Source organism: Nyctereutes procyonoides, unplaced genomic scaffold (genome assembly GCF_905146905.1).
Source record: "Nyctereutes procyonoides isolate TBG_1078 unplaced genomic scaffold, NYPRO_anot_genome, whole genome shotgun sequence".
Taxonomy (NCBI): Eukaryota; Metazoa; Chordata; class Mammalia; order Carnivora; family Canidae; genus Nyctereutes; species Nyctereutes procyonoides.
In genome coordinates, this window is record NW_026575125.1 from 52,431,433 (window position 1) to 52,458,784 (window position 27,352).

Sequence of the window (27,352 nt, forward strand, 5' to 3'; positions counted from 1 at the left end):
TTTTAAAGATTTTATTTATTCATGAGAGAGGCAGAGGGAGAAGCATACTACATGCAGGGTGCCCTATGTGAGCCTCGATCCCGGAACTCCGGGATCACACTCTGAGCCAAAGGCAGACGCTCAACTGCTGAGTCACCCAGGTGTCCCCCAAGGGAATTTTAAAAAGAAAAAATGTAATGCGTGTGAATTACAACCTAAATATATGTAAACAATGTAAATATCTAACAGGAGATGCATAAGGAAAAAAAAAAACTTTTATTCTAGAAATTATGCATGCATGAGGGCAAGGCCTAAAAGAATGGGATACATTTTAGTTCATTGTTGTGTGAGGGTGGTGGGCATTTAAAAAAGCTATGAATAGAAAGTATAAATCTCCAGATAGGTGATATAATTTCACATGTTTAAGATTGAAGTCTAAAGCCTATGAGACACAAGACAACCCAAAAGAAGTTTCCAGTGCATCTATAATAAAATCATGGTTTCATCAATGTGAACCTTCTATCAAGGAAATCAGTCTAGCCGAGGGAAAAATATGGATAAGTACATCACTGAAAGGTAAAGCAAAAAGTGGTAAGAACCACAAGAGACTCATGAAGTGCCATGGGAGTACAGACAAGGGTTTGGTGCCTTTTGATGGGGTGGAGGCTTCATGGAGGGGGAGGCATTTGAGTGAGGCTTTAAAGGAATGTAGGATTTAAGGATATGGAGATGCAGAGAAAAAGCACTTGTGGCAGAGGGAGTAGCCTGAGTAAAAGTGAGGAAGAAGAAAGTGTGGGTATGCAATGGAATAACAGAATAGTTTAACTACATACATTGTGAGTGCAGCCTCCTGCAGTATTTTGTTATCCTTGGAAGCAGAACAAATACTGATCATCCATTTTAGGAATAGAATGAAAAAATTGAATACAAATGACCAACCTGGAATAAAATTAGATTAACATTCTTTGGGAGGGGGTTTGATTTAAATCAATTGGTTTCTCTTTAATTCTTTTTTTTAAAGATTTTATTTATTCATGAGAGACATGGGGGGATTGGGAAGGAGGGAGAGAGAGAGAGAGAGGCAGAGACACAGGTAGAGGGAGAAGCAGGCCCCATGCAGGATGCCTGATGTGGGACTTGATCCCGGGTCTCCAGGATCACGTCCTGGGCTGAAGGCGGTGCTAAACCGCTGAGCCACCCGGGCTGCCCTCTTTAATTCTTTTTTTAAAGAAAAAATAATTCTTTAAAAGAATTTTAAATTCTTTAAAATTAAATATTTTTAAATTAATTAAATTAAATTCTATTAAATATTCTTTAATTTTTTAAAATAATAAATAATTCTTTAATATTCATGAGGGATGCCTGGGTGGCTCAGTGGTTGAGTGCCTGCCTTTGGCTCAGGTCTTGATCCCAGGGTCCTAGGATCACATATCGGGCTCCCTGCAGGGAGCCTGCTTCTCCCTCTGCCTGTCTCTGTCTCTTTCTCTCTGTGTCTCTCATGAATAAATAAATAAAATCTTTTTTTAAAAAGAATTTTTTATGAAAGAAAGAGAGAGAGAGAATCTGAGTGAGGGTGAGGGGCAGAGAGAGAGAGAGAAACCCATGCAAGCCTCATGTCCACCGATCCCATGACCCCAAGATCATGACCTGAGCCCAAACCCTCTCCATAATTCTTAATAACATGGTTTCTTTTGGCCTTTGATTTAAAACAATCATTGCTGTATAATCTATCCCATTTTTTACTTATTCTCTCTTATGACATTTATCAGAGCAGTATTTAATTTTTGTTTCTACATCGCTATCCCCCACTAAACTTTGAGATATTTGAAAGGAGGACTGTGTCTCATTCACCACTGAGTTTCCAGTACCAAGTAGAAGGCCTAGAATATGCTTGCCTTGCTGTATGCTTATCTGCTGCTCCTGTTGGACTGAGATGTTTTACTCATCTCTCTATCCATACTTTTTAGCACAAGGCCTGACACATAATAGAGGCTGAATGTATGTGGAACTGAGATGAATTAGTTCCCTTCCTACTCTCTTAGTCCTCTCTACCGCAGTTTCCTCATTTGCAAGTATCTACTACCACACAGAGGTGTTGTAAAGATTAGGTAAGCACTTAGGGTAATGCCTAACACGGGGAAAATTTTCAGTAAATATTAACTGCTATGATTATCATCACCATTATTGTTTGTTGCTGTTGATAAGGCTTCCAGACCCACTGATGGGGGATAAGGCCCTTCTTGTTTAGAGTTGTCTTAAAACTTAGCTGACCTTGGAGGGCATGTCCACCAGATTAGGAACTCCCTGACAGCAGGGCCAACTCACACTCATCTCTGGGCCCACACAGAGCCTGACACAATACATGTTTTTTGAAAAAATGAATGAGTATAAGCTGTTCACCTCTAGCCCTTCTTCTCTAGCCACTCAATCATGAGAATACAAACGCCTAAAATCTAGTTCCATCTAACTAGGAGACAGGACCTAGGTAACTCTGTGCTGCCCACCATTGCTCTAGCCAATTCCTTTTGGGTCCTTGATATTTAGGAATGTACACATCTGAAAAACTATTATATTCTGAATTTTGTCTGAAACATGCCATCTGTCTGAAAATAATTACTACCAAATTATCCATGTAAATAGCAACAGGTGAATTAGTTAGTTCATACTAGCATTTCTACAGTGAAATCATGGGACCCCTAGAAACATTCTATAATTTGATATGGGGCTGATTTTTCACTCATGTGCTAGGAGGCATTGTCCACAGTGTTTGGTTCATTTTATTTTTGAAAGTCTGGCACTATGCAAGGAAACTTCCAATTGTCTTACCTCATGTAATTCCTTTTTAAAAACTATTTATTTATTTACTTATTTATTTATTTGAAAGAGAGTGAGAAAGAGGAAGAGGGAGAGAAACCCAAGCAGACTCCACACTGAGCACAGAATCAGACGGGGGGCTTGATCTCATAATCCTGAGATCATGACCTGCGCCAAAACCGAGTTGGATGCTCAACGAACTGAGCAACTCAGGTGCCCCCCCAACCTCATGTAATTCTTATAATTACTCTGAGGATGGTCATTTTACCATCATTATCCTCATTTTATAGGTGAGAAGACTAAAGCTCAGGGAGGTGATGTCATTTTCCCAAGGTCACGCAGTTAACAAATGTTGAACTTAAATCAAGTAGTTTACCTGTATATCAATAGGGCTTCTAGGTAAAGAGCATTTTAGTATCTTTGTAGGGCTCTTAGGTAGATGAGAAGTCGTTCCACATATCCAAAACCCTTTCTTTTGCTTTCTACATCTATTTCTGCTCCCATGTAATCATAATCTGAGCCTAAATGTGCTGGCTAGTCCTCATCAAGTTGTAAAATGAACAAAGAAAAATATTTTCTAAGTAATGTGGGCTACAGAGGAGTTTCTGGGGAGTCATGGAGGCTACACAAGTGGGGTGGCAGAAGAGGCCTTTGTAGGACAGTGGGAAGTAGGAAGACTTTAGTCATAATCAACCCAAATAAAGGACCAACCCTGTCTGTATTTGGAAGATGAGCAGAGCTAAGGAACCTCAAGGAATGGATATGTACCTACTGATGGGCACTGGGGGCCCTTGGTAGGATACTAACCATCCCCCAAAAACATAGGCTTTCTGATAAGATCTGAAGGTGATTCAAGTAGGTGTTAAATATAGGCAGTATGCTACACATTGGTTTTGGTCGGCTCATTTTAAAAAGGATCAGCACTGAAGAGTGAGTGGAGGTGGAGGGATGTACAGCCAATCTATGGGAAGCAGACAGTGAATTTCAGCATATCACCAGTGTTTCATTTTAAACACAGTAGAGTCAGAGGTCATACCAAAGCATTATCCTGTTTTTGAAAGAATGCTCCTTACCTCAAACAACGACAACAACAGCAACAATAACACCACAACTAAACCACATTCCTCCAAGAGGTCCAAAGCACCAATAATATAGAAGGCAGTACTCTACATAAAAGACATTCTGGCTTGGTATCAAAAAATATCCATCTAGCTTCAGGAAAAGAAGCCTTAAAATTTATTTACACAGGTGTTGGCTCAGGTTTCTATTGAATCTGGCCTCAACATACTTTAAAACATGCCTCTGGCTGGACAAGGGAAACCAAAGGCTGAAGAGCATGAAGGATAATTTATGACCTTTGTTAGCTTTTCTCCTGGACTGTGGCTGTGGGCTTGCTTACCAGGGAGGTCAGACAATTCTTGGGGCTGAAGACACACAGAAAGCTCTGACACCTTCAAGTCCAAAGCCTGGAAACCAGGAAAGGCAATGACACATATGCTTGCTGAGCTGTCTGGGGAATGTTACACACAGTGCCCTGGAAGGCAAAGAAGGAAAAGGAAGAGACTGACCTTTGCTATATTCTTATACAAATACTACTGGCCCTGCTGATCAGTAACATTAACTAAGTAACACTGAAGAGGTGTGTGTGTATGTGTGTGTATGTGTGTGTGTGTGTGTGTGTGTGTGTGTGTGTGAGAGAGAGAGAGAGAGAGAGAGAGAGAGAGAGAACATTACATTAACCAGGGGACTGCCACATATACCATTTCACATCTTTCCTTTCTGTCTGTGCAGGGGACACCCTAAGTCTATGTGTGCCAATGACTAAGACTTCACTCCAGGAGAAGGAATAAAAAAACTTACTGGGCATCAGGAGCGGTGTCACACATCATTTATTTCTTACAACAGCCATGTGAGCTATTACTCTCCCCACAGAAACACAGAGAAGTTAGGTGACTTGAGATTGAACTCAGGTCTACCTATTTCCCATGGCCAATGCATAATAAAGTGAACCACTGGCAAATGGAGACACATCTGAAATATCCATAAAATTTCAGAGACTCATTGTTAAATATTTAGATTGTTATAGATTTACTGCTAAATTCTACAAAACCATATAGTCCAGCTACTTTATTATTCAGATGGAGGTTTTGTGGTGCAAAGGTAGAATGAGACATGCTTATGGCTACATGTTAAGTCAATGGCAGAACCAGAGCCCTCTTTGGTGCTCTTGCATTACATTTTGTTCCACTATCTGGACAGCAGCCTACTTCCAAAAAGCCCAGAGATTAGAGTAGGACAGGAATGCAAAGCTCAGCATGGGGTAGGGCAGGCACAAAGACAAGTACTGCATGTGATAAGGGGAGCTCAACCATCTCTGCACTGCATTATGTTTCCCAAACAAGCCTCTTGCATTCATGAATCCCTTGTCTTTGGTTGGTCTGTCCCCTCTTCCTGAAGTTCCCTTCCTACCTTTTTGTACCTAGCAAATTATCATACATCCCTCAAGACCCAAAGCAACCCTTAACTTTTCTCCGGAGCCTTCTCAAACTTCCCAGGTGAAACAACTCATCTTATTCTATATATGTTCAGGGGACTGTGTACTTTTTTCTAGTACAGCACTAATCTCTTTGTTATATTGAGAACTCTGTGTCATATTCACTCCACAGCCACTAAATAGTTGTATGACTTTGGGCAAGTCACTTTAACTCTTCTGTGCCTTGGTTCCCGTTGCAAATTGGGGATAATATACCTTACGTCATAGGGTTACTGTGAGGATGGAATGAAAAAAGTCTATCAAGCAGTATTGGGCCTACTGAATGCCCAATTAATCGTTTTTGTTATTATCTCTTATCCCAGTGCCTGGTAGAGATCTGGTGTCCACATTAAGTAAGCACCTATTGTTGAATAAATAGACACCACATGAGGAAAGTGCCAGTCATCAGCCATTTTGGATATCCACACAGTCAGGCTACTACTTTGTGAGTCCATAAATTCCTTATCAAAGACTAGACTAGACTAGTGTTCTGTAAACTTTTCTGTGTTGTAGAACCTCTGAGTCTCACATGAAAGCTATGAAACTCTCCCTAAAAAATCCATACATGTTTATACACATGCAACCTTGCAAGAATCTTCATATCATTAAAAGTCTCATAGAGCCCTTCAACTATAGATTAGCATTAGTATCCATTCCCCTGCTAAAGAGAAAAACTACACTTACAGAAGATGCACTCACACATGGTGGAAGCAGAGGGGATTCAGATAGGCTGAGCACGTTTTAGGAGCCAAAGGCTACTTTAAATGTTTATTATGCTGTCTCACATAATTCTTGGGGGTTTCAAGGTAACAATCTCTGTGGTTCTGGTTGCTAATTGGCAGTGAGGCCAGAGGCTCCTCAGACAAGAAGTAAGAAATTTTTAGCAAGCCCTAATTTCTGCCAGTTATATGTTCTGTGAACATAGAAAAGCCATTTCCTTTCTCTGAGCCTCAGTTTCCTTATCCATAAAATGTCTTGGTCAGAATTTTAGATTTATAAGTTTTTATAAGATTATATAATATATATATTATATATAATATAAGATTATAAGATCCAAGTTTTGAAAGATTAGCATTTTAAGAACCTGAGACTCCAAGCACTGCAAATATTTTGTCTTTTCATTAAATAACTCCTGGCTGAATTAGCTGTCCACAAAGTGAAAGGCTGTAGGAATGCGTTTATGTAACTTATGGAACTGTAAGAAGCCCAGCATCCAGGGCCCACAAGCAGATACTACAATGAAATCAAGGTCTGTCCACAATATGATGCATCTCAGGAGAGAAAGGAAGATCAAAATTTTAAAAGACAACAAGACATTGTAACTTTTTACCTCCATCCTAAAATACAATATTTTCTGTTTTTGACATCAAAGAGGAGAAAAATACATTTCTCTAGCTCCTGGCCCCATGGAAATCATTCTGTGATAAACTTTGAGAAGACTCAAAGCCAAGGGTCAAGGAACCAAGGTTCTACCATTTGTATGCATTTGCTCTGTCTCTGAGCTCTTACATTAGCTTGGTAATGAGCAAAATTTGCTTGAGAAAAAGTGTTAAATTATGCTTTCTGTTCTGTGGCTATATGAAGAGAGTGAATTAAAAGCCAACAAGGCTGGCTGTGTCAGAATCAGAATTTTCCCTATGGAGAGTAGGAAGTGGTGGAAAGACTATGGCTCACATGTCCCTGGCCCTACCTAATGAAGAAATTCCTGATGAACCACCAGCTCTTTTTTTTTTTAAAGATTTTATTTATTCATGAGAGACACACAGAGAGAGGCAGAGACACAGGCAGAGGGAGAAGCAGGCTCCATGCAGGTAGCCTGACATGGGACTCAATCCCAGGTCTCCAGGATCACACCCTGGGCTAAAGGCAGCGCTAAACCGCTGAGCCACCTGGGCTGCCCGAACCACCAGCTCTTAAGTATTTGGGGCTTTCTTAGGAAGACAAACTTCCTGTCAAATGAGTGCTACTCAGTGGCTTCTTGGTTTCTCCCATAGTACCCGTGTCTTTCTTAACTTCTGTCATTTCTGACTCTATTGTTCCTCTTCACTATTTTTCTTGTTTGCCTAAGCATAACTCTTTTTTTCTACTTTGGTTAGTATGTTTATATATTAGAGGGGCAGCTGTGCTATACCAGAGTGACTATTACTTTCAAATCAGAACACCTGGGTTCAAATTCCAGCTATTCCATTTACAATCTGTTGATTAACGGCAAAACCCTTGGTCTACTTATGTGGAAAACCACAAGGATGACTTTGCCTTCTGTCCCAGATGATTGTGAAATTCAAATGAGCAGTGTATATAGTGGCCCTGCATTCACTGAAGAGATTTAAAGATGTCCAGGATTGGGGCACTTGGGTGGCTCAGTTGGTTAAGCATCAGACTCTCATTTCGGCTCAGGTCATGATCTCAGGGTGATGAGATGGAGCACCATGGCAGGCTCTGGGCCAGATGAGGAGACTGCTTAAGATTCCCCCCCTCTATCTGGCCCTCCCCCCACTTACACACATGCTCTCTCTCTAAAAAAAAAAAGTGTTCAGGATTATGATCGCCAAGCTCCTTGAGGCAAGCTCTTTATCTTGAGAATGTGAGCCCAATACCCCACATGTAGTAATAAGCAACCAGTAAATATTTATTGGCTGAATGGATGTGCAGATTACTACCAGGCCTTGTGAGGTATTCAGTAGAGGACAGTGCCTAGTCTAGCCAGGAGCTGAGGAGATTCCATTGGGGGTGCCCCAGGAATTGCAACAAAGACTGGAAGCAAAGCGACTGAGAAATCTAATCCTTATTCCCTTTATAAAGACTCATTCACCTCTAATTCTCAGGTTTTTCTTTTGTATAAGAGGAAGTTTCCTCTTCTGTACCCTCTTTTGGCAGGTACAAAGCTCACCTGCCTCTATGGAATGCTGAGAGCAGTTGCTTAGCCATGAAAAGGAGTATGAACACCTGAATAATTGGTTCCAGAAGTATGCACACATAGTTACTATAACTGAAGAGACTATTTTTTGAAATAATGGCTCATCGCAGAGTCCGATCATTCTGAAGGATAGTGTATTTCTTGCTATGGGACTAGAGCCCACAGAAGTAAGAAATCACTCCTGCCTTTGGAGAAAAGATGGTTCTGACATTTACCCTTGCAATAGAAGCCAGCTGCAAAGATCTATGAAACAGAGTTGCACAATTACCAATAGATTCTTTGAAGGACTGAAAAAAAGTTCTGGCTGCAGTATATGGGCTTTAAAAATTTAAGTTTGGGTACTAGTAACACAAGGTGGAAGCAGGCAACAGACTCAGAAGATCTTGCAAGTGACATGGCAACTTCTTTTTAATCATTGCTTCATAAAATGTACATGCTAAAAATAAGCAGGCAGAGAGCACTATACAGCAGCAATGGCAAATTCTTGACATGGTTCCCAAATTGGGCACTAACAAGAGACTTTAGTGGGTATCAAATACAATGGGTTACAGAGCTAAATTATTTATTCTGAAGGCCTGTGGTCTAGTCTCGTTATGGGGATAACCAGAATTAAGCCAGCAAATGTGTAAAGAAACAGAATTATGGGCAGATTCATAACTCAGCTGGCCACCTGGGACCTGCTTTCTATGAATAGAGTTTTTCCATATCACTTAGACCAGATATTCCCCAAAGTCCTTTCTCTTTACCTTCTGGGTTATACATGGCATCAAGCAAAACTCATTCACATATATTTCATAGTTATCCAGATGCTTACGGTGAAAAAGTCTACAAAACATATAAAATGTTTTCAATTTCTCTGGATATTGCAAAGGGGAATGAACTACTAGATCATTAGAAAAAATGTGCCCTCTTCTAGCATTCTTCTATTAATTTACTTTTTCCTGTTTACTAAAAAGGCACCAGACCAGGCATTCTGGACAAGCAAGACACGCAAACTTTGGCCACTGAAGAAGAATGTTTAAAATTAAATAATCTAGAGAGTTACTAAAATACCAGGAGACTGGAAAAGGTGAAATTTTCTATGCCGATTTGCAAGCACAGGAGTGATCATCTAAAGCTGGAGTCCACAAGCAAAATCTAGTGTGCCATTTGTTTCTGTGTGGCTTAAGAGCTGAGATGATTTTTTTTTAATTTTTTTGAGATGATTTTTAAATTTTAAATGGCTAAAAAGAGAGAAAAGAAAAATACACTGAATGGCATGTGAAAATTAAATGAAATACAAATTTCAGTGCCCATAAAGTTTTACTGTAATACAGCCACACCCATTAGCTTATGTTATGTATAGTCTAGGGCTGCTTTCAGGCTACAAAAGCAGAGTTGAGTAGTCAAGTCAGAGACCATATGGCCCACAAAGCCTAAAATATTTACTACCTGGTCCTTTATAGGAAAATTTGGCTGACCCCCTGATCTAAAGTTTGACATTTAGAAAAACCAGAGACAGATAAAAGATAAGAGGAACTTTCGGAAAAGATATCTAAGATCAGTGCAATCAGGATCAGTCAATTCCTTGGCCAAAGATACCTATCAAGTCTCTGTTGAAGCTGCAAGCAGATCCTCCTAACATTGTTAACTTGCCCTTGGGAAATGTTGCTCAAAAAGCCAGGGAGTGAAGAGGACACTGAAAAGCACGAAAAACTCTCTGCAAGACTCCAAACAAGAAGTAATATTCAATTCCACATGAGTTGAGGTGGGAAAGAGTGGATTTAAAGGACAGAAAGAGTTCAATTAGGGTTCACTTACATTTCTTCCCTCACAAAAACCTGGGGTGAGAGAGGGAATCAAAGCCATACTTATTTAAAATTTGCCAGGAATACTAAATTGGGACATATTGTAAACATCAGTGACGATGCTGTAATTCTTTGAGTCCAGAATGTAAACTACAGTTTCAATTTTATGATGTGTACCAAACAGCACTCCATGTGTACAAAACAAATGGATGTACAATATCCAATGTTTTACTAGAAAATGTCTGAAAAATAGTAAATTCTTGAGCACACAGTTCACATGATGAACTAATTAACCCTCTTTGAAACATGATGTGATAGAGATGGAGATTTACGTCCTGATTTTCCAGATGAGAAAATGGAAAAGAAAGGAAGTTATCCAACTATGGTCACAATGCTGGGGGAAGGGAGAATCTCAGAGTCCTGAATTTTTAACCTAGCCCATCCACCATGTATTTTCTCAGCTAGCTCTATCCTTATCTGAAAATTGATTTTTAAAATACGATCTAGGATTCACCATCTGTTAGGAAGGCAAAACCAAAAGTGCATATAGGTATGTATAAATGCATGTTTGTTTGCTGACATAATTGTTTTGACAGTGATGATATTTGTAATTTGTAGAACCATCATAAAAAGTCAAAGCCAGAAAAGCATATTAAAAATATATAGGGGTGCCTGGGTGGCTCAGTCTATTAAGTGTCTGAGTCTTGGTTTTGGCTCAGGTCATGATCTCAGGGTCATGAGATCAAGCCCGGCATCAGGCTCTGCACTGGGTATGGAACCTGCTTGGGATTCTCTCTCTCCCTCTCTCTCTCTCTGAAAAAAATCTAGTTTAAGTCCCTTATTTTACAGACAGAGAAAATTGAAATCCAAAGAGGAAAATTGATTATTCAAAGCCAGACAACTAAAACCCCTTGGAGCCCCTGCTCCTGTGTATGGGCATCACCTTCCTTTGACTTCCTGGTCTTTTAGATAGCATTCAATATGCCTTACCCATTACTTCCCTGCTCATTTCAACACCCTGCCAGCTAGCTGATTCTCCTTGTGCCTGTTTCTTGCCCATAGATCATCCCCCAACTGCATGTGCCCACATGCACACTTGCACGTACATGCACTCATACACACACAAAGTTTTTATCAACCAGATTTTAGTGATTTTACCCCTATGGCCTACCACAATTACTCTTTTAATCTCACAATATATAGATACTTCCCTAACTAGCCTAATTCTCACCCCAAACTCCCAGAATTACTGACAATGAGAAAATATGAAGATCCTTCCTCTTCTTCCTCCTCAATAGCAAAACCTGGCTAGATTACAATTGACTCTGTGCTGAGCCTTGCACCAATGACAGCATTAAAGTCTCATGCTTTATGAACTACCAAAGCAAGAAATGGATTTCTGTTTGACATGCCAGGCTTTTAAGTTTTGTACCTGTGCCCAGTCCAGAGATTTCTGAAACCATGAATAAAGTGGTAATCAACACTCCGAATACTCAGTCTGACTTAACTGACAATGACAAACAAATGAGGAAAAGAAAGATTTGTGCTCCCACTCTCTCCAAAACAGGTGGAATTTCAAGTTTCAACAAGGCAGATTCAGAAACACTTTCATAAAGGCCATTCGGGCAATAAGGACACATTGTAAAAATGAGGGAAAAAAATCCAAATCAATAAATGTTCTCTGTGAGCAATAAGACAGCCCCCTGCCTTCAAATAGAGATAATGACAGCAGTAAACTCCAGCCAACAAGCTTTATAGATGAGAGAAGAAGAAAATGCCTTTTTTTGGCTTTGTTTTCTTTGTGTGTGTGTGTGTGTGTGTGTGTGTGTGTGTTTTAACCACTTTCTTCTATCCCTCAAAGAACTCAGGACTGGAATGTGGGGTTCATATTCCAAAGGAGCCAAGGGGCTCCATAGCTTTCTAAGAAATCCATTTGTGATTTTCCATACTTCAACAGTCAATAGTATTTGGTCCCATGAGCTGATGGAGGCTCATTTTCTCAATATTACCAAGTTTCCCTAACTTATGTGATTCTAGGGTCTAGAGCGTTTTGAGACCTTCCTGGGTTTCCAAGTGTTCTGTAAGTTGAGTGATTAGCCATCTCTGCTTCCTTGTTCTCAAACAGCCCAAGATCCACATCATAGCACAGCTCTTTCCAGGTAGCCCCTGCCAGTTGCCACTGTGCCTTTCTCCCTCCTTCAGCCCTAACTTCTGCAGAAAGCTCCTATGTGGAGTATGTTATGACAGCAAATTTTCCCTTTTACAATATGTCTTATCACTTTCCCTGTTTTCTAAAAATAGCAATATTGTGACCCAGATTTATAAAACCCAGAGGTAGCATCATATAAAATCTAATCTATTGAATTTGCTTGTTCAGTTGCTTACTTAAACTCTTTCCTCATCTGATCACACCATCTCTACATGAGTGCTCTGGTTTATTCTATGCTCTACAGACAAAGCCTACAGGATAATGGGGTAGGGGAGGAAGCAAATTCTCACTGAGGAAACTGGGGGTGATCTGATGTCTTTGGGCTGTTCCTCACTTTTGTTTCTGACAGCCATCCTTCTGTAAGTATCTTAAGAAAGGCAAGAACTGCTCTCTGTGTCTCTTCCTAAACTGCCTAGGTCTAGGTACTGGGGCTCTGGACCTTCTACTAGCCCAGCACAGGCAGTAGCAATAGTCTACTTGGGGGTATGGACGGAACATGCAGCATATTTTCAGTAATACTCAAAGCTAGCTATCTCTTTATTGCTTTGGGGACTGGAAGAAAACAAGGTAACAGTTTTCTGTTTTATAAGTATTCCTGCCACCTGCTTAAAATTATAAAAAGGCAATCATCATTTCAATTGACTGTCAATTGGAAAACCAGTAAAGGACACCTGCTTTGCATCTTTTCTCTAGATGCCAAGAATCCTCTGGTGCTTCTGCTGTCCTCTGGTGGGTGCCATCACATTTCTAGTGAAAGGGGTGGCTTATATACCTGCCACTTTTAAGACTGTCCCCAGGGGTTTTAGTCTTTACCTAAGGCAAGACTGTTTTGGTTCCAACTTGGACCTCAACACTTCTAGGCCAATGAGAGCAAAGGAAAGGTCTGGCAGGAAGTACTTCCTTTGTGGAAAATGGAGATAGGAGTAGATACTGGTGTTCAGCAACTGGGTCCACCCCCGGAGCAGAGCATTTTGGTCTAGAGGCTGCTTATCAGTGTCCCTTTGAGAAAAGAAGCCATTAGCACAGGATGAGGAATGAAGTGGATGAGTAGGAGGTTTGAGCCCAGGTCAATTGGGAAGAAAGGAGTCACTAGCATATATAGGAGGTCTGGAAATGGGAGTTCTTGCTGTAGGATGTGGGCTGAGCACCTCTGAGACTTGATCAGACATGAACTGTTCTAAGCTCAATAAGACTAAGAAGCCAGGGTTTAGCCCACTTAGCCAAATGTAAGATGCAATTTAGCATGAGTGCTATACCAATGGACTGGCCCTGAGGGTAAGTCTATGGAAAAAATAAAAGTGTTTTATCACTCTGTATCCCTATTTACCTAGAGGCCATTAATATAAAAGGCGTCCCATGAAGGGAGCAGCAGGAGGGAGTAGGAGCAGGGAACTGATGGTCTGCTGAACAGCAAAGAACACTTCTTTTCTGGGGCTGAGGCCAAGGAGACTTTGTGAAGAGAAGTCCCATATACACTATAGTGAATGGGTGGGGAACACAGTTGGGGTTTCTCCATTCATAACTTCTCTAATAAAGACAATTTTTCCCTCACTACACAGCAGAGTGGAACACAAGCAGAGAAGAAATTAGATCTTTTCAAATCATTAACTATCTTCTATCCCTAGGAGTGCCCCAGGCTCTAAGCACCAGATAGGACCACCTTCATCGACTACATTGCCTGTACTACCAAGGTGGCAAAAGCCAGGGGACCAGCAAATATAAAAACTTTCTTCTTTAGGTTCTTAGGTTCTTTGAGAGGGTCCTACCAGTGACCTTGCCTCCAAGATGATAAAGTCCTTGGCTCTGAAAGACTGGTGTCCCTATATATAAGATAAAGGAGAAAGGGAGAAAGTAGTGTGTAAGACCCCTTACCTTCAGCGGCTCTTTTAAAGAAGACTTTGCAGCTTCCACAAGTGAGAGCTCCATAGTGACAGCCAGAAGCTTCATCACCGCAGATCAGACAGGTCTTCTGAGGTGGAAAGTAATAGTCAATGGGTAGAACATGATCCCTGGCAGTCTCCAAACTGGAAAGACACATGAGAAATAATGCAATACATGTCAGTGGCTGGCAGAGATAAGAGGACAGAAGTCTGAGGTCTTCAGGAGCAAACTTACACGTGTAAATTATTGTTTTTTATAAAATAAAATTACTCCTTACTTAATTGAGTGTGAAGCTGATTTCCTGTCATGCAGGCAGAGCCTTTTTGGATCCTGATAAGGAATTCGAGAAGTTCTCTGGAACCAGCCACTCTCATGGGCTAAGTTTATATGAGGGAAGGATGAAGACAGAAACCCGAGGTTAAGGTATCTAACTTAAAGTGGTTCTGGCAACAATTTCAGAGCAGTTACGTGGTATGAACCCAGCTCTATGGCTTTACCTTATCCAAAGGAAGATCTAAGGCAAAAAAGTCTAAACAAAGCAGCCTGGTATGCTTTGCTCGAGTTCTCTGAGCCTCACTCTCACCTGTCAATAATATTGCTCATCCTATTGAGCTGTTGTGAGTGGAGGTATGAATTATATAAAAGGATAAAAAGCCTTTAAAATGAATACACAAGTGAGGGATCATGATTAGTGTCATCATACCAGTCTTAATTGTTCTATATTTCCCCCTCTCCTTGACTTTCCTTAGTCATCTCTGTAGATCACATGGGCATCCTCTCACCTCCATTCTACAACACTGAGTAGCAGAATCCTTATGCCTGAGGGTTTTGTTGGGAAATGATACACAGTGATGCTGGAAATTTCTCAGATACCATCCCAACACATGGCCATTAAAATACTCATAGGGTCCTTAGGCTAGGATGGAGCCTCAGGGGTCACCTAGTCTAAACTTCCTATCTCTAAGAAGGTCTGTGTCTGAGTCCTATCAGATGGATATGAAGGAGAGGGTCAGAAAAGCCAATCCTGAAACCTTAATGGAAGTGTAATTCTAAGTCTCCCATAGCAATTCAAGTTGAAACAAATGAAACATGGTTCTTCTAACCCAAGGTCAAATTTTTTTTCTCTCCTATGCCCTCTGTCTCAGCATTCAACAAAACCCAAGTGACATCCTGGGTTAATCTTCCAAAAGTAGATGACAATTGCCCATATTCTCATCTACAGGAATGCAGCCATACTTTTTATGAGCACTTCTTCCTTACTAAGAAAGGAAGGAAGGAAGGAAGGAAGGAAGGAAGGAAGGAAGGAAGGAAGGAAAATAAGCCTTAATGGCAGCCTATTTGCTGTGTTGGGTGATTTCTACACTTCAAAACAACTCTGGGAAATATTTTTTCCTCATTATTATATCTTATGAAGAAAGACTCAGAGAGGTGAAGCCCAAAATGATTTGACAGCAAACCCAGGATATGTGGCTCCAAATCCAACACAGTTTCCATTACCTTATCATCTTCCTGCTACTCTTTCACTTTCTACACGTCTCTTTGATTACCATGCTAAGCATAGTCATCAGAATCCAAACAAGCATGAAATGTTATCCTCCCTTGAATAATCGTGGATCAGCCCTGGAAGGGCAAGAGCAAAGAAAATTTTCGCTTAGGCTATAGTTGACAAGTACTTTACCTCTAAGACACAAATATTAGCATTTATTCAAGTCCCACCAAGTACAACAGAAGTCACTCAAAAAGTCTGGCTGATATGCAAACCCAGCAGCTGGCTATGGTGGCCTATCTTTTTCCTTCACAAGCTCTCCAGTTCCTAACTTGACTTTGGAAAGCCAGCAAGACTAGCAGAACCACAAGTTCCTCAGGAAAATAGCTCACTTCCCATATGTAAATGGGCCAAATGCTAAGAGCATCATTCCTTTGGCTAAAAATGTCATTTCCTCGGGTAAAAAAATGTATCATTCATGAAGCAAGGAGAAGCAGCAGAAGTTTTTTGTTTTTATTTTTGTAAGTGTATTCATCTTTTTCTCTCTTTTTTTGACTTCTGAAACTAATGTAAGCCATTCAAATAAAATAAAAAAGACATGTATTTAGGCACCTTATGTGCCAGGCCATTTCATATATATCGGGTCATTTAATCTCCCCCAAAGCCTTGCCAGGTAACTCCGTATCATCTCTGTATTGTAGGAAAGGAATTGATGTTCAGGAAAATTGAGCTGGTTCAAGACCACTCATCTTCTAAGTGGAAATGCCAGATTCCATCCTAGGTAAGTCTGACTCCAAAGTGCCTATGACTAACCATGTTATAAAATTAAAGGTTGAAATTAGATAGACTCAACTCAACTCCTAGCATCTAGCCCTATGAACCAAGCAAAGGGCTAGGTGCTGGGAATATCATGATAATCAATATATTATTCTTGCCTCTAAGAAATCTACTATCTACCAGAGAAGACAGGAAGCAAGAAACTGTAAAATAACATAGTAGATAAAATAATAAAGCAGAATATAGACTGCTACAGATGAGAAAGCACCTCAAAGACAGGAACGTTTTTTTTAAAGGTATAAAGGTATATATGGGTAAATGAAGTGATGATGATAATGACAGTAATTTTTATCATGTAGCTGGAAAATAAACACTAGATATACAGTATAGAAACCTGCCTAAACAAGAGGTAGTTTTGAAAAGAGCCTTGAAGGAACAGAAATTTTCATCCATATTAAAATTTAAAACACAGTTCAAATTGTACAAACTAATTCAATTAATCAAATTTATGATCAATGCTTAAAGACTGAAAAAAGTCATCAATATTTTGGTTATAGATATGTTTAATAAAATGCACCATTTATGGAAATAACTATAGAGAAGGAGAAAGAAGGGGAGAAATAATAAAGACAGTTTGAGAATCTGAACTTTTCCTAATTACAACCCACTTTTAAAAAAAAGATTTTATTTATCAATGAGAGACAGAGAGAGAGAGAGAGAGAGAGAGAGAGAGAGAGAGAGAGAGAGAGGCAGAGGGAGAGGCAGGCTCCATGCAGGGAGCCCGATGTGGGACTCGATCCCGGGACTCCAGTATCACGCCCCGGGCCAAAGGCAGGCGCCAAACTGCCGAGCCACCCAGGGATCCCCACCACCCACTTTGACTAAAGGCCTGAGTACCTGCTAACTTCTCCAGGCTGGTCTCCACCCACCTGCCCCTCTTCTTTCTGGAAAAATATGTTGGATAGCACTCTTACTGACTCTGACCTAGTGTAGACAAAAGGCACATTTCAATTCTGCCTCATGGGCTGACCTCTGGGCATTGGTAATGAAAATTGCGACAAGAGTCCCTATCCAGGTTTATATCCTAGAGAAACTCATGCACATTTGTACCAGGAAGCATGCGTGGGAATGGTCATATCACTTTTATTTATAAAAGCAGAAAAGATAAACATCCACTAAGAGGTAAAAGGATAAATTACAGCACCCTCATTCAATAAATTACAATTCAGCAATGACAAGAAGAGAATACAAGTATACATATGTAAATCTTACAAACTAATGTTGCATAAAAGACATAAATCACAATAGCCTAAATATTATATGATTCCATGACATACAGTCCCCAAAAAAGTGCAGAAGTAAACAATACATAATTTGGGAATATATATATATAATATATATATATAATATGTTTTAAGCATTTATGTATATATATATATATGAAAATCATATACATCCAAGGGACTAATAAACCCCAAATGTAGGATAGTGGTTACTTCTAAGGGGAGACTATGGTTAATGATATAAGGAAGGAGGATACAAGTTGATTTATGCATGCATTCAAAAATGTCTACTACATACCAGGCACTATTCTAGGTCCTGGAGTTAGAGCAATAAACAAAAGAAATGGTTTTAAAGTTCTTATTCTTTAATCAGGGCTCATGAGCATTCATTTTATTATTATGCTGTATATCTAACTTATACAATGCATGCATTTATGCTTTCTATGGCTCTAACAGCACATTGTGAAGGAAAAAATAACCTGAGAAGTTTCTAACATCCTCCTAAATAGCAGGCTAAGCCCAAGTGCAGAAGTTTGCTTTGAGAACAAGTAAGTTCAGAATTTGCATGCGACATTTGTATTTCTTGCCTCCCCTAGGTGACGTGCTCACTTATTATCCCTATAATGGACATTCAGTTTTGAGTCTGAAGGAAAAGCACTCCCACATAAAAAGGAACTTTCCCAAACCAGAATACCACTTGCTTTTCTTCAACAGTTTCACAATTAATTAAATAATCACTAGATTATTTAATTCTGGATCACTAGAAGCTAGGGGACTACAAATGCCAGCTCAACTATGGGGAACTTGGGCTCAGAAATTTTCAGCACCTAGCTATACTCTCAGTTTGTCTCTCAGACTTGAAAATACCTTAAAGGGTCTGACTACTTTAAGCAAGTTCCCCAAGGACTGTGGAACCAAGATGAAATGCAAAAGTCACAGACTAGTTTTCCTTGTATGGAAGCTGAATGTCAGCTCAGCAGGGCTTTGGAGCCTGGCAGAGCTGGGCTGGAATACTGTATCCTCCACTGAACCTTGGTGCCAGTCATTAAGGCTCTCTGAACTCCATTTGTCTCATCTGGAGATGGGGCATACTTTCTAACCAAAAGGGCTTTTGTGAGAATTACATTAAATAGTACCTATCAAGCCCTTCCTCCTGTGCCTGCCATATGATAACTGCATTGTATATATAGGGTGCCTTCACCTTTTGCCTTATTATAATAAAGGGGGAAATGTCTAATATCCTTAAAATGAAAAAGATCATTTTTCTTGGCTATACAGTGCATTTAGAAAAAGGTAAATACAAGTGGGGAGATCAAGAATGAAAGGCTATGGGATCCCTGGGTGGCGTAGCGGTTTGGCGCCTGCCTTTGGCCGAGGGCGTGATCCTGGAGACCTAGGATCGAATCCCACGTCGGGCTCCCGGTGCATGGAGCCTGCTTCTCCCTCTGCCTGTGTCTCTGCCTCTCTCTCTCTCTCTCTCTCTCTCTCCCTCTCTCTATCATAAATAAAAAATAATAAAAAGAAAAACTTTAAAAAAAAAGAATGAAAGGCTAGATGTGTAAAAGTGTTGTTTCCTGAGTCATTAATTTTAGCCATTCTGACTGGTGTGAGGTGGTATCTGATCATGGCTTTGATCTGTATTTTCCTGATGTTGAGAAATGTCAAGCATCTTTTCATGTGTCTGTAAGCCATCTAGATGTCTTCTTTGGACAAATGTCTGTTCATATCTTCTGCCTATTTCTTGCCTAGAATTTTTTTGTTTTAGGGGTGTTGAGTTTGATAAGTTCTTTATAGATTTTGGGAACTAGTTTTTTAACTGATAGACATTTGCAAATATCTTCTCTCATTCTGTAGGTTGCTTTTTAGTTTTGTTGACGGTTTCCTTTGCTGTGCAAAAGCTTTTTATCTTGATGGAAATCACAGTAGTCTTTGCCCTTTTTTCACTTGCCCTTGGAGACATGTCTTGCCAGAAGTTGCTATGGCCAAGGCCAAAGAGGTTACTGCCTCTGTTCTCCTCTAGGAGTTTGATGGATTCCTGTCTCACAGTTAGGTCTCTCATCCATCTTGAGTTTTTTTTTTTTTTTGTGTGTGTGTGTGTGTGTATGGTGTAAGAAAGGGGTCCAGTTTCATTCTTCTGCATGTGACTGTTCAATTTTCCCAACACCATTTGTTGAAGAGACTTTTTTACCAGTGGATATTCTTTCCTGTTTTGTCAAAGAGTAGTGGACCATAGAGTTGAGGGTCCATTTCTGGGTTCTCTGTTCTGTTCCATTGATATATGGTTTCTTACTGTGCCAGTACCATGTTGTCTGGCTGATTACAGCTTTGTAATATAGCTTAAGTCGGGCATTGTGATACCCAGCTTTGGTTTTCTTCTTCACCATTCCTTTGACTGTTTGGTCTTTTCTGGTTCCATTCAAATTTTATCATTGTTTGTTCTAGCTTTGTGAAAAATGCTGTTGTTATTTTGACAGCGATTGCACTGAATGTGTAGATTGCTTTGGGTAGTATAGACATTTTCACAATGTTTGTTCTTCCAATCCATGAGCATAGAAGGCTTTTCCATTTCCTTGTGTCTTCTTCAATTTCTTTAATAAATACTTTATAGTTTTCAGAATACAGTTATTATACCTTTCATTAGATTTATTCCTAGGTATCTTATTGTTTTTGGTGCGATTGCAAATGAGATCGATTCCTTGATTTCTCTTTCTGCCTCATTGTTATTGTATAGAAATGTGCTTAACTTCTATCTATTGACTTTATATCAGGCGACTTTGCTGAATTCCTCTAACAGCTCTATTAATTTTGGACTGGAGTCTTTTTGGGTTTTCTACATGGAGGATCATGTTGGTTGCAAAGAGTGAGAATTTGACTTCTTGTTTGCCAATTTAGATGTCTTTTATTTCTTTTTGTTGTCTGACTCTTGAGGCTAGGACTTCCAATACTCTGTTGAACAACAGAGGTGAGAATGGACATCCCTGATGTGTTCCTGATCTTAAGGGAAAGCTCTCAGTTTTTCCCTGTTGAGGAATGTATTCACTGTGGATTTTTCATATATGATTTTTTATAATATTGAGGTATGTTCCCTCTATCCCTACACTGCAGAGAGGTTTTATCAAGAAAGGATGCTGTATTTTGCCAAGTGCTCTTTCTGCTTCTATTTAGAAGATCATATGGTTCTTGTCCTTTCTTTTATTAATGTAGTGTAAAACATCAATTAGTTTGTGGATGTTGAAGCACCACTGCAACCTAGGAAAAAATTCCACTTGGTTGTGGTGAGTAAGCTTTTTCATGTACTGTTGGATCCTATTAGCTAGTATCTTGGTGAGGATTTTTGTATATGTGTTCATCATGGATATTGTTTTGTAATTCTCCTTTTTGGTGGGGTCTTTGATTTTAGGATCAAGGTAATGCTGCCATTAGAGAATGAGTTTGGAAGTTTTCCCTCATTTCTACTTTTTGAAACAGTTTCAGAGGAATAGATATTAATTATTTAAATGTTTGGTAGAATTCTGCTGGGAGGCCATCTGGGACTCTATAACTTGTTTCTTGGAGATTTTTGATTACTGATTCAGTTTGTTTGGTTACATGTCTGTTCAGGTTTTCTATTTCTTCCTATTTCAGTTTGGGTAGCTTATATATTTCTAGGAATGAATCCATTTCTTCCAAATTGTCTAATTTGTTGGCATATAATATACTCTTATAATTCTCTTTATTTCTTCAGTGATGATTGTGATCTCTACTCTTTCATTCATGATTTTGTTAATTTGGATTTTTTCTTTTTGATAAGTTTGGCTAGAGGTTTATTGATCTTATTAATTCTTTCAAAGAACCAGCTCCTAGTTTCGTTGATCTTTTCTATGTTTTTTTCTTTTTTTTAAATTTCTATTTCAGGTCTAATCATTATTTTTGTTCTCCTGCTGGATTTAGGCTTTGTTATTCTTTTAACAGCTCTTTAAGGTTTAAGGTTAGGTTGTGTATTTGAGACTTCTTATTTCTTGAGAAAGACTTGTATTGCTATATGCTTCCCTCTTAGGATCACCTTTGCTGTATTTCAAAGGTTCTGAAGTATTGTGTTATCTTTTTCATTTGATTCCATGTATTTTTAAAATTCTTCTTTATTTTCCTTTTTTTCCGTTTCCAACTTTTATTTTTTTTAATAAATTAATTTTTTATTGGTGATCAATTTACCAACATACAGAATAACACCCAGTGCTCATCCCGTCAAGTGTTCCCCTCAGTGACCGTCACCCACTCACGCCCACCCCCCACCCTCCACCCCTTCCACCACCCATAGTTCGTTTCCCAGAGTTAGGAGTCTTTATGTTCTGTCTCCCTTTCTGGTATTTCCCACACATTGCTTCTCCCTTCCCTTATATTCCCTTTCACTATTATTTATATTCCCCAAATGAATGAGAACATATAATGTTTGTCCTTCTCCGATAGACTTACTTCACTCAGCATAATACCCTCCAGTTCCATCCACGTCGAAGCAAATGGTAGGTATTTGTCCTTTCTAATGGCTGAGTAATATTCCATTTTATACATAAACCACATCTTTTTTATCCATTCATCTTTCGATGGACACCGAGGCTCCTTCCACAGTTTGGCTATTGTGGACATTGCTGCTATAAACATCGGGGTGCAGGTGTCCCGGCGTTTCATTGCATCTGAATCGCTGGGGTAAATCCCCAACAGTGCAATTGCTGGGTCATAAGGCAGGTCTATTTTTAACTCTTTGAGGAACCTCCACACAGTTTTCCAGAGTGGCTGCACCAGTTCACATTCCCACCAACAGTGTAACAGGGTTCCCTTTTCTCCACATCCTCTCCAACATTTGTGGTTTCCTGCCTTGTTAATTTTCCCCATTCTCACTGGTGTGAGGTGGTATCTCATTGTGGTTTTGATTTGTATTTCCCTGATGGCAAGTGATGCAGAGCATTTTCTCATGTGCATGTTGGCCATGTCTATGTCTTCCTCTGTGAGATTTCTCTTCATGTCTTTTGACCATTTCATGATTGGATTGTTTGTTTCTTTGCTGTTGAGTTTAAGAAGTTCTTTATAAATTTTGGAAACTAGCCCTTTATCTGACATGTCATTTGCAAATATCTTCTCCCATTCTGTAGGTTGTCTTTTAGTTTTGTTGACTGTATCCTTTGCTGTGCAAAAGCTTCTTATCTTGATGAAGTCCCAATAGTTCATTTTTGCTTTTGTTTCTTTTGCTTTCGTGGATGTATCTTGCAAGAAGTTACTGTGGCCAAGTTCAGAAAGGGTGTTGCCTGTGTTCTTCTCTAGGATTTTGATGGAATCTTGTCTCACATTTAGATCTTTCATCCATTTTGAGTTTATCTTTGTGTATGGTGCAAGAGAGTGGTCTAGTTTCATTCTTCTGCATGTGGATGTCCAATTTTCCCAGCACCATTTATTGAAGAGACTGTCTTTCTTCCAGTGGATCGTCTTTCCTCCTTTATCGAATATTATTTGACCATAAAGTTCAGGGTCCACTTCTGGGTTCTCTATTCTGTTCCATTGGTCTATGTGTCTGTTTTTGTGCCAGTACCACACTGTCTTGATGACCACAGCTTTGTAGTACAACCTGAAATCTGGCATTGTGATGCCCCCAGATATGGTTTTCCTTTTTAAAATTCCCCTGGCTATTCGGGGTTTTTTCTGATTCCACACAAATCTTAAAATACTTTGTTCTACCTCTCTGAAGAAAGTCCATGGTATTTTGATAGGGATTGCATTAAACGTGTAAATTGCCCTGGGTAACATTGACATTTTCACAATATTAATTCTGCCAATCCATGAGCATGGAATATTTTTCCATCTCTTTGTGTCTTCCTCAATTTCTTTCAGAAGTGTCTATAGTTTTGAGGGTATAGATGCTTTACCTCTTTGGTTAGGTTTATTCCTAGGTATCTTATGCTTTTGGGTGCAATTGTAAATGGGATTTACTCCTTAATTTCTCTTTCTTCAGTCTCATTGTTAGTGTATAGAAATGCCATTGATTTCTGGGCATTGATTTTGTATCCTGCCACACTACCAAATTGCTGTATGAGTTCTAGCAATCTTGGGGTGGAGGCTTTTGGGTTTTCTAAGTAGAGTATCATGTCATCAGCGAAGAGGGAGAGTTTGACTTCTTCTTTGCCAATTCGAATGCCTTTAATGTCTTTTTGTTGTCTGATTGCTGAGGCTAGGACTTCCAATACTATGTTGAATAGCAGTGGTGAGAGTGGACATCCCTGTCTTGTTCCTGATCTTAGGGGAAAGGCTCCCAGTGCTTCCCCATTGAGAATGATATTTGCTGTGGGCTATTCATAGATGGCTTTTAAGATGTCAAGGAAAGTTCCCTCTATCCCTACACTCTATAGAGTTTTGATCAGGAATGGATGCTGTATTTTGTCAAATGCTTTCTCTGCATCTAATGAGAGGATCATGTGGTTCTTGGTTTTTCTCTTGCTGATATGATGAATCACATTGATTTTTTTACGAGTGTTGAACCAGCCTTGTGTCCCGGGGATTAATCCTACTTGGTCATGGTGAATAATTTTCTTAATGTGTTGTTGGATCCTATTGGCTAGTATCTTGTTGAGAATTTTTGCATCCATGTTCATCAGGGATATTGGTCTGTAATTCTCCTTGTTGGTGGGGTCTTTGTCTGCTTTTGGAATTAAGGTGATGCTGGCCTCAGAGAACGAATTTGGAAGTACTCCATCTCTTTCTATCTTTCCAAAAAGCTTTAGTAGAATAGGTATGATTTCTTCTTTAAACGTTTGATAGAATTCCCCTGGGAAGCCATCTGGCCCTGGACTCATGTATCTTGGGAGGTTTTTGATGACTGCTTCAATTTCCTCCCTGGTTATTGGCCTGTTCAGGTTTCTATTTCTTCCTGTTCCAGTTTTGGTAGTTTGTGGCTTTCCAGGAATGCGTCCATTTCTTCTAAATTGCCTAATTTATTGGCGTAGAGCTGTTCATAATATGTTTTTAAAATCGTTTGTATTTCCTTGGTGTTGGTAGTGATCTCTCCTTTCTCATTCATGATTTTATTAATTTGAGTCTTCTCTCTCTTCTCTTTAATAAGGTTGGCTAATGGTTTATCTATCTTATTAGTTCTTTCAAAGAACCGACTCCTGGTTCTGTTGATCTGTTCGACAGTTCTTCTGGTCTCAATTTCGTTGAGTTCTGCTCGAATTTTAATTAACTCTCTTCTTCTGCTGGGCGTAGGGTCCATTTCCTGTTTTTTCTCTAGCTCCTTTATGTGTAAGGTTAGCTTTTGTATTTGAGTTCTTTCCAGTTTTTGAATGGATGCTTGTATTGCAATGTTTTTCCCCCTCAGGACTGCTTTTGCTGCATCCCAAAGATTTTGAACGGTTGTATCTTCATTCTCATTAGTTTCCATGAATCTTTTTAATTCTTTCTTAATTTCCTGATTCACCCTTTCATCTTTTAGCAGGATGGTCCTTAACCTCCACGTATTTGAGGTCCTTCCAAACTTCTTGTTGTGATTTAGTTCTAATTTCAAGGCGTTATGGTCTGAGAATATGCAGGGGACGATCCCAATCTTTTGGTATTAGTTCAGACTCGATTTGTGACCCAGTATGTGGTCTATTCTGGAGAAAGTTCCATGTGCACTTGAGAAGAATGTGTATTCAGTTCAGTTTGGATGTAACGTTCTGTAGATATCTGTGAAATCTATCTGGTCCAGTGTATCATTTAAAGCTCTCGTTTCTTTGGAGATGTTGTGCTTAGAAGACATATCGAGGGTAGAAAGAGCTAGATTGAAGTCACCAAGTATTATTATCTAAGTATGTCTTCACTTTGGTTAATAATTCGTTTAAGTATTTGGCAGCTCCCACATTCGGGGCATATATATTGAGGGTTGTTAAGTCCTCTTGTTGGATAGATCCTTTAAGTATGATATAGTGTCCCTCTTCATCTCTCACTACAGTCTTCGGGGTAAATTTTAGTGCATCTGATATAAGGATGGCTACCCCTGCTTTCTTTTGAGGACCATTTGAATGGTAAATTGTTCTCCAACCTTTTATTTTCAGGTTATAGGTGTCCTTCTGTCTAAAATGAGTCTCTTGTAGACAGCAAATAGATGGGTCCTGCTTTTTTATCCAGTCTGAAACCCTGTGCCTTTTGATGGGGTCATTAAGCCCGTTCACGTTCAGAGTTACTATTGACAGATAGGAGTTTAAGTGTCATCGTGATATCTATTCAGTCCTTGTTTTTGTGGATTGTTCCACTGAACTTCTTCTTAAAGGGGAATTTTAAGAGTCCCCCTTAAAATTTCTTGCAGAGCTGGTTTGGAGGTCACATATTCTTTCAGTTCCTGCCTGTCTTGGAAGCTCTTTATCTCTCCTTCCATTTTGAATGAGAGCCGTGCTGGATAGAGTATTCTTGGCTGCATGTTCTTCTCATTTAGGATCCTGAATATATCCTGCCAGCCCTTTCTGGCCTGCCACGTCTCTGTGGAGAGGTCTGCTGTTACCCTAATACTCCTCCCCATGAAAGTCAGGGACTTCTTGTCTCTTGCTGCTTTAAGGATCTTCTCTTTATCTTTGGGATTTGCAAGCTTCACTATTAAATGTCGAGGTGTTGCACGGTTTTTATTGATTTTAGGGGGGGATCTCTCTATTTCCTGGATCTGAATGTCTGTTTCCCTTCCCAGATTGGGAAAGTTTTCATCTAGGATTTGTTCAAATACATATTCTGGCCCTCTGTCCCTTTCGGCGCCCTCTGGAACCCCAAATAAACGTAGGTTTTTCTTCCTCAGGCTGTCATTTATTTCCCTTAATCTGTCTTCATGGTCTTTTAATTGTCTGTCTCTTTTTTCCTCAGTTTCCCTCTTTGCCATTAACTTGTCTTCTATGTCACTCACTCGTTCTTCCACCTCGTTAACCCTCGTCGTTAGGACTTCTAGTTTGGATTGCATCTCATTCCATTGATTTTTAATTTCTGCCTGATTGGATCTAAATTCTGCAGTCATGAAGTCTCGTGAGTCCTTTATGCTTTTTTCTAGAGCCACCAGTAGCTGTATAATAGTGCTTCTGAATTGGCTTTCTGACACTGAATTGTAATCCAGATTTTGTAACTCTGTGGGAGAGAGGACTGTTTGATTCTTTCTTTGAGGTGAGGTTTTCCTTCTAGTCATTTTGCTCAGTGCAGAGTGGCCAAAAACAAGTTGTATTGGGAAAAGGAGAAAAAGAGAGAGAAGGAAAGAAAAGAGAAAAAGAAAAAAGAAAAAGAAAAAAAGGAAAAAAGAAGAAAAAGAGAAAAAGAAAGAAAGGTAAAAAAAAAAAAGGGGGTGGGGGAAGCAGTCAGAAATCAAAAAGGAAAAAAAAGGAAAAGAAAACCACAGGGGAGTATCTTCTGATTCTGTAGACTTTAAGTCCCTTGACTTCCCCTGGAACTGGTCCGTCCAGCCTGTCTTCTGGGGGAGGGGCCTGCTGTGCTGATTTTCAGGTGTTAGCACTTGGGGGAGCTGCTCTGGCCCCTGCCTGGTGCAGGGCTCAATGGGGGTTGTTTACCCCGTGAGGCCCCAGGAGGAACAGCCACAGTGGTTAGGGCATTCTGGAAACCTGGATTCAGCCCCCGCAGTAACTACTGAGCTCTCCGTTTCCGGGGCGGGGCCGCTGATCTGCTCAGCTTGGGGCAGGAACGTCCTTGCTGTCCTGGGC

The 27,352-nt window shown here is 39.8% G+C and overlaps 1 protein-coding gene across 1 annotated transcript in view; it reads right to left on the reverse strand.

Moving 5' to 3' along the window:
• AR (androgen receptor) overlaps positions 1 to 27,352 on the reverse strand; it is a 190,627-nt gene that overhangs the window by 70,889 nt on the left and 92,386 nt on the right. Inside the window, exon 2 of the mRNA XM_055337856.1 lies at positions 14,112 to 14,263. Within this exon, the coding sequence (XP_055193831.1) occupies positions 14,112 to 14,263 (152 nt within the window). The remainder of the gene's footprint in view (positions 1 to 14,111; positions 14,264 to 27,352) is intronic.